At 44.8% G+C, this 7,973-nt stretch overlaps 1 protein-coding gene across 1 annotated transcript in view; it reads left to right on the top strand.

Annotated features, from left to right (window-relative positions):
* Nucleotides 1-494: 494 nt before the first annotated feature.
* Nucleotides 495-7,973, top strand: part of MAP2K5 (mitogen-activated protein kinase kinase 5) — a 349,068-nt gene continuing 341,589 nt past the window's right edge. The window contains exon 1 of the mRNA XM_006831503.1: nucleotides 495-797. Coding sequence (XP_006831566.1) covers nucleotides 663-797 — 135 coding nt within the window. The 5' untranslated portion in view covers nucleotides 495-662. The remainder of the gene's footprint in view (nucleotides 798-7,973) is intronic.

Below are 7,973 nucleotides of genomic sequence, written 5' to 3'. Positions count from 1 at the left end.
AGGCGGGCCCGGCTCTCGGCTCCCGGGGTTCCGGCGCCGCGCGTTTTGGTTCCGGAGTTACAGTGTTCTCTCCGTCGTCTTCCTGCTCGCACCGCCGCTGCCGCCGCTGCCGCCACCGCCGCCAGGACGTGCGGCCTCCGGCGGCCGGGGCTGAGCTCGCGCGCCACGCCCTCTGGCCGGGGGTGGGCTAGAGGACTCGCCTCCAGACCTCTCCCAGCGGAACCCCCAGCTGGGCTTGTCTGGAAGCGCCGGGACCCCTTCCTAAAAGCCCCAGACTCAGTCCCCTCCCGTCGGGGAGTCTCCCCTCATCCACGAAGGAGGGGTGGACACCTGCCGCTGTATCCCCAAACGGGGCCTTAGCTCTGCAGTTTCCTCACCCCCACAGAGCCGGCAGAGCGCTTTCAAGATCCCGTCGTGCTTCCTTCTCCAACTCCAAAATCTTCAGACTTCCGCTAGTTCCTGGAGCCCCCTGCCCTTCCCGTGTCCACCCTCACACAGCCTGGCTCGGTGACTGCGGGGGGCCTCCTGACCACCCCTTCTCTCCTCACTGCCCCATCACCCTCTGCCCACTTCCCCTCACTCCCTCTTCTCTTTGAGACCCCGCCTAGACCAGGGGTCAGTGAGTACCTCGTAATCCAGGATGTGAGCCCCTTTGATCTGTAATGCTGTGGCTGCCCCTTGGCCCCGTCCATGCCATGGAGAACCAGGTGCTGGTCATTCGCATCAAGATTCCAAACAGTGGCGCGGTGGACTGGACAGTGCACTCCGGGCCGCAGTTACTCTTCAGGGATGTGCTGGTGAGTGGGAATCTCAACGTCCAAATCTCAGCGTAAGGGAGAAGAGGGGCTCAGAGACTGTGGAACCGTTAGCGCTCCATTTCTGAGACTTTTCCCCTGGATGGGGGCAGTTTTATTGCTTTAACCACAAACACTGATTAATTCCATTAACTGAGATTTGGCAAGTGTGTAGGACCCTGGGGAAATGGAGATGAATGAGACGGAACCCCTGGCCACCAGGAGCACACAGACTGGACTGGGACACACACACAGAAGCAACCAACTGGGATACAAAAACTGAGTCTAGGAGAGAGGCTTTTCCCCTCCCAGTGTTTTAAGGAATGTGTCTGGCTGCATTCCAGGTATGCGTGCTCTGACCTTTCTCCCTCATCTAGGGTGGTGGGTGCAAATCACTAACTTTTCAGTTAGCAGCCAAGGCCTTTAACAGCTGCTCCACCAGGGCTTTCTCTGAACCTGATGACCAGTGGGGAAAGGAGAAGGGAAAGGGAAACAAAGGCAGCTTTAATTTACCAGGTTTCAGCAAACCTGGTAAGTGTCACACGTGTCAGCATCTTATGTGTCACTAAGAAAGAAAAATAATGTTGCTCTTTAAACTACAACACACCGTCCATTGTAAAGGAAAAAAACACACCCAATTTCAGAGATGTTACAATAAGGGAAAATGTGCATCTTAGAATCAAGATAATTGGAATATATTTCAAATAAAATCATGGAATGTTAAAGCAGAATATAATTTTGAAGACAGCCAAAAAAAAAAAAAAAAAAAAGGCAGGAAAAAGTTCATCCCATGTAACCTTTACTGAGGAGAGTGATGTAAAACATAAAACAGCTTTTCCAAAGTTGTGTAGCCCATGATTGAGAGAGTCCATACTAGAATTCAGATGACCTTTACCTTAGTTCCCCAACCCCACCCCGAATCTCGCTGTACCACTTCTCATCATTCTAACCTTCATTTGAGATGGGATGCATCATGCAGTATGTTCCAAGTAGCAGATTTATCATAGATAAGATGGTGCTGGGTGGAGGAAGACAGGTAATGCTGTGCTTGGCTGTCATGAGTGACTCCATCAGAATTTGATTCCTGTAACTTCCTTTGAGTTCTGGATGTTACTAACACCCAGACCGTGCAGGTGTTTGGGCTAGGAGTGGGGAGACCATGGTGAGATGGTGGTGGTTATATGCCATGAAATCCATGAAGTCTCTTCTGACTTGAGCAGTCCTGTATAGTTGCTCTTTTAGTTTCCAAGGCTGTAAATCTTTACAGGAACAGAAAGCCTCCTCTTCCTTCCACAGAGCAGCTGGTAGGTTTGAACTACGACATTGAAGTTAGCAGGCCAACTCATAACTCAGTACACCACCAGAGCTATTTATATATAGTGAGATGTTGTTGTTGCTATTAAGTGCCCCGTTGAGTCGTTTCCTACTCATAGTGACCTTGTCTAGGGTTTTTGAGGAGTGACTGGTAAGCTTGAACTGCAGTTCAGATTGACCTTGTGGTCCAGTGCATTGACCCTCAGTGAAACAGCAGGATTCCTAGAGTGAGATTATTGTTGTTGTTGTTAGTGCCATCAAGTCGATGCTGACCCACAGGCCAACGCATTAACCCACAGCGCCACACCAGAATGCCATCCTTCTCTTTGTTCTTGTAAATTACCACGTATTCAATTACACATAGATTTCCTTTCTCAATAAAGCCCAGACTACCTAGCAAGGTTTTCTGAGAAAGTCTTGATTGGCACCAGCTTCATCTCTTGCCACACTCTCGGAACATCCTGCAGTCCAGATATATGGAATTAGTTTCAATTTTCCCATGGGCCCAAGCTGTCTTCAACTCTGCCTCCTCCCACCTGTTCTTCAAAAACAAGTTTTGATTTTCTTTCTCATTAGCCTTGGTTATGTGGCCCTCTTCTGTGTTTCCAGGGCTTCGTGTGTGTACCCCAGCAAAACAAACAATTTGTGTCATGGCTATTTGTCACCTTCATTAGATGGACATCTCTGCTTCCCCTCTGTTTCTGGTACTTCATAGAACTCTGAAATCATTGTTTAATGAAGGAGCTGGAAAGAAGGTGAATGCAGTTATGGAGCTGTGGAAAGAGCACTAAATTTTGAATCAACAAATTTGGGTTCAGTTGCAGGCTGTCCCACTAACTAGACTCTGTCTTTTTGGAGCCTCCGTCTCCTTATTTGTAAAATGGAGATGCCTCAAAGACTTGTGAACATGAAATGAAATTGCATCAATGCTGAGAAATACACACCCTTTCTCTCACTCTATTCACTAACACAACAGAAGGTATATATAGAGAATTTGGTGTTGTTTAGTGCCATCAAGTTGGTTCTGACTCATAGTGGAACCCTGGATAGGGTTTTTGAGGAGCAGCAGATGAGCTTGAACTGCCGACCTTGTGATTCAAACCGACTTTGCTGTCCAGAGCATTAACCTACAACACCATACCAGGATTCCATATAGAGAGTTGTTGTTGTTAAGTACCTTGGAGTTGATTCCGACTCATAGTGACCCTGCACAGGGTTCGCGAGGCTGCAAATCTTTATGGGAGCAGAAAGCCTCATCATTCTCCTGTGGAACAGCTGGTAGTTTCGAACTGCCGACCTAGAGGTTAGCAGCCCAATTCGTAATCACTGTGCTACCAGAGCTCCTTATATAGAGAGTAGTAAAGTGTTTAAAAGCACAAACTAGAGCTAGGCAGTGGTTGCTGTACGCCATCCAGTTGATTTCGAGATCCTCTATAATTAATAAAGCTGCTCTGTTTCCTATGCTGTCATCTTTATAGGAATAGATTGTCATGTCTGTTCTCCTGCAGAATCGCTGGTGGGTAAAACCCACGAACCTTTTGGTTAGCAGCCTGATACTTCACCAGGGCCACCAGGGCTCCTGGGAGCTAGACTTCCTGGGTTTCATTGCAAGTGACAGTTCTTACCATTCACTTGGACAAATGTCTCACTTAGCTCAGTTTCTTTATCTCTTTAAAAAAAAAAGGGGGGTGGGAGTGGGTGGATAAAAACAATTCCCACATTTCAGAGTTGTAAGAATTATTTGAGTTGATGCATGCTAAGCACTTAGAACAAACTGCTTCATTATCAATGCTCTTTAAATGTCACTATTATTATAAGATGTGGCACTGTGGGGTAGTGCACTGGTCTGCAAGGTTGGTTTGAACCATAAGGTGGCAGTTCAAATCCATCAGCCGTTCTTTGGAAACCCTATACAGGGTTGCTATGAGTCGGAACCAACTTGATAGAACTTAACAACAACATTATTATAAGGAAGACCAAAGTAGAATTGGTGCATTTTAGTAGGTGTTGGTGAGAAATTTTAAATCTATCATGAACGGCCAGAAGAATGAACAAATCAGTCTTAGAAGAAGTACAGTCAGGATGTTCCTTAGATGAGAGGATGGGGAGATTTCATCTTACCTGTTTTGGGCATGTTATCAGGAGGGACCAGTCCCTGGAGAAGGATATCATGCTTGGTAAAGTGAAAAAGAGGAAACCCCTCAATGGATTGACACAGTGGCTTCAAAAATGGGTCTGACGCAGGACTAAGCAGTGTTCCTGTTTTACATTGGGTCACTATGAGTTGGAACCGACCTGACAGCACCTAATAACAACATTGTTGTTGTTAAGTGCTGTCGAATTGGTTCCTACTCATAGCAACCACATATAGGATTTCGAGGAGTGGCTGGTGACTTTGAATCACCAACCTTGTGGTTCAAACTGACCTTGCAGTCCAGTGCTTATCCTCCAGCACCACACCAGGACTCATTGTTGTTAAGTGCTTTCGAGTCGGTTCTGACCCATAGTGACCCTGAACAGGGTTTCCGAGGCTATAAATCTTTACGGGAGCAGAAAGCCTCATCTTTCTCCCGCGGAACCACTGGTAAGTTTTGAACTGCTTACCTTGTGGTTCGCAGCCCGATTCGTAGAGCTCCCGTATAACAACCCAGCTCTTGGAGGACGCCTGGCATCTGTTCTCACCTAATCTTTTCATCCTGATAGCAATGGAAAACCACAGATCCATCTACATCTTTGGTTTGCAGTCTTCAGATTCAGAGTTGAGTATAACCTGGCAGCAGATCTTCATCTAATGCACTCCTTTCAGAGTCCCCTTTCCCAGTTTTCAAATGAAGATGCGTGAGCCCAGGGGAGGGAAGTATCTTGCTGAAGTCACACAACTTGTTTTTGGTTGTTGCTGTTCTTAAGTGCCATCGAGTCGATTCTGACCCATAGCAACCCTGTATAGGGTTTCCAAGGAGCAGCTAGTAAGCTTGAACCACCGACCTTGGAGTTCAAACAACTTTGCAGTCTGACGCGTTAGCCCACAGCGCCACACCAGGACTCCAGTTTTTGGTAGAACTTGACAAAGAAGTCAAGCACAGTTTGTAGTTACCAAATCTACCAGGTCACCTGTAACTGAGAATAATTTAGGCCCAGCATCAGTGGTTGAGGGCTCATCACAGCTTTGTCAAATAGCTGTGAGACCCTGGGCAAGTCACTTAGCTTCTCTGGGCCTTGTTTTCTATCATCTCAATAATTAAGAATTGACTGGAAAGTTAGAGTCCATTTGTGGTACAAACAGTTAATGCATTTAAGTCCACCCAGAGGTACCTTGGAAGAAAGGTCTGGTGATCTGCTTCTGAAAAATCAGCCATTGACAACTCTATGGAGCACAGTTCTGCTCTGACACACGTAAGGTCACCATGAGTCAGAAACGATTTGGCAATAACATTTTTTTTGCCTTTCTGGAATGTTAAGTAGGTCTCACTGCTCCTCAAGGACAGGGCATATGTGTTATCTGCTGTATCTGTTTTTCAGCTTTCTGTGTGTCTCCTCTTTCTTGGAGGCTGAGTCCCCAGTTCTGAAAATTGTACAGAAGCTCTGGATTTGTGCGTGTGGTGGGAGAGAATGTTTGCCTTTCTCCTTTCTGTTCTTGGAATCCTACTGTTTCTAAGTCCCTGCTCAGATTCCCTCTTATCTGTGATGGTGTAATCTAAACTAAAATCTAAACTGATCTTCCTTCTTCCTGAGTTTGCAAATACTATTTGCTATTTGTAGCTTCTGTTTGGCTCTTGTATCAGAAGTGCATTGTATTGTTATTTGTCTTTTGGTTATGTCTTTATCTCTGTGAGGAGATTATAATCTATTTAAGACTAAACTCTGGACCACCAGGCCAGTTTGAACCACTGGGTCAGCTCTTCAAACTCACCAGCCACAACTCGGAAACCCTACATAGATAGGGTCATGGTGAGTCTGAACCGACTTGACAGCACTTAACAAGACTAAGAGCCAAGTTTCGTCCTTCTGCAGCTGATAGATTTCAGATTTTTATGTTCCTGGCAGTTTACAGGGTGCTGAATTTTATTTTTTGATTAACATTTTAATATATTGGTGTGTCAGATATTTGACTTGATTTAGTGAAAAGTTGGGGGAAAGGATCAAGCAATAATTACCATTAAGATATGTAAGTTTAGGATTTCTATTAAAACCTTCTTTGGGTTTGTAAAATTGTTAGGTGGTTGAGAGTGAGAAATGCTCACTTGAAATAAGTCACTTAAAATATCAGAGAGCTATTAGCTGGAAAATGTACATAAAACCATGAAATGTACCCTGCTTAAAAATAGTCAGTAGATACTGACTTTCACATTTTTTACCCTTTTGTCATGCCTTGAGTTGATTTATGGTGATCTCATATATGTCAGAATAGTACTGTGGTCCACAAGGGTTTCAGTGACGAATTTTTCCGAGAGAGATCACCAGGATTTTCATCTGAGATCATTATGACAGCCCCACTTACTTGCTTTAAAAAAAAAAAAAAAAAAGTGCTTGATTGTATTCATTTGATTTCTTCAAGCAAATTTGCTTTTTTTTTTTTTCTTTTTCTTCTTTTCCATATCAGATATAAACTACCTTGGTTATGATGACAAAGGACGCCATTGCTGCCTGGCAGCGTTTTGCTCTTTGAGGGAGACTGCTATTCATAATTAGGAAGGACCCTAAATTTGTTGTCTAATGTTATAGAGATAGAGTTCACTTCTGAAGGCTGGCTTTCTGAGACAGGATTTCTCCATCACCTGAGACTTGAGATTTTGGAGGGTTGAAAGTAGAGAGGCTTTTTCCTCCATCTTTGATCTGTATTGGCTAGAAAGGGCTCTTAAGAAATGCTATTGGGAGGATGAAGTGGATGAATGAATGGCCGTCATCTGCTGGCTCACCACCGGTTGTCAAGGGCTGGAATTCAAGGGTTCACTGTGATATATTCTAGTGGTCAGTAATTTGTCTATTTAATGGACACTTCTATGTGGTAGACATTCTCCAAACACTTTGCAAATAACACTTCCTTGAGTTTATTAGGAAGTACAGCTATCATCCCAACTTACACATGATGAAACTGAGGCCCAGATGAGCAGTCACCAGCTGAAGAGTGGAAGAACCTAGGTCCATTCCTAGTGTTTAGACTTCAGAGCGCATGCTCCCAGGCTTCACACTGGACTGCCTGAAGAGTGTGTTCCATACTCGCTTCCAGTTTCCATTCACCTGTCAACAAGTTTTTGTTTGTTGTTGTTTTTTTACCATCAGGCATGTAGAAAGAATTATTTTTGTCATGGAAATGTTTTACAGATACTTCTTCAAAAAGCTAAGACTAGAGTCAAGAAAAAGTAAATCGATTTGGCTATATAATGAGTGAGGGCCACCTAAAACCATTCTCTTTCATCAATTTTATATGCACAGATTTATTTTTTGGAAAAAAGAAAAAAACTTAAACAAAACAGAAGCACGGGAGAAGCAAGGCTATTATGCAAATTGATACGGCAGCAATAGCTTCTGAACAACTGCCTTTAAAAGGAAGTTACAGGCAACGCTCTGCTACATGCCCTGCTTGGAAGGGCTGTGGGCTTCCTGCTGAGAAATAGTGCAAACCACTTCCTCAGCTGGCTGCCTGGTGCCAGGAGGGACATTGTGGCAGTGTGGGCCACTCCACCCTCTGTCGGGGACCCGCCTCGACATTGGGGTTCAGTTCACGAGGAGAGGATACCTGACGGCGACTCATATATATCCAGAATACACAAAAGGAGACAAAGAGAGAGACAAAGAGAAACTCCGAAACCAGAGTGAATGCTGGACTGGCATCAGGCAGATCCTGCATTGCAAACATCTCAGCCA

This window comes from Chrysochloris asiatica, unplaced genomic scaffold (genome assembly GCF_000296735.1).
Source record: "Chrysochloris asiatica unplaced genomic scaffold, ChrAsi1.0 scaffold00004, whole genome shotgun sequence".
In the NCBI taxonomy this organism is placed as follows: domain Eukaryota; kingdom Metazoa; phylum Chordata; class Mammalia; order Afrosoricida; family Chrysochloridae; genus Chrysochloris; species Chrysochloris asiatica.
The sequence above is the reverse complement of the archived record's forward strand: the minus strand, read 5'-3'. Positions and strand labels throughout refer to the sequence as shown.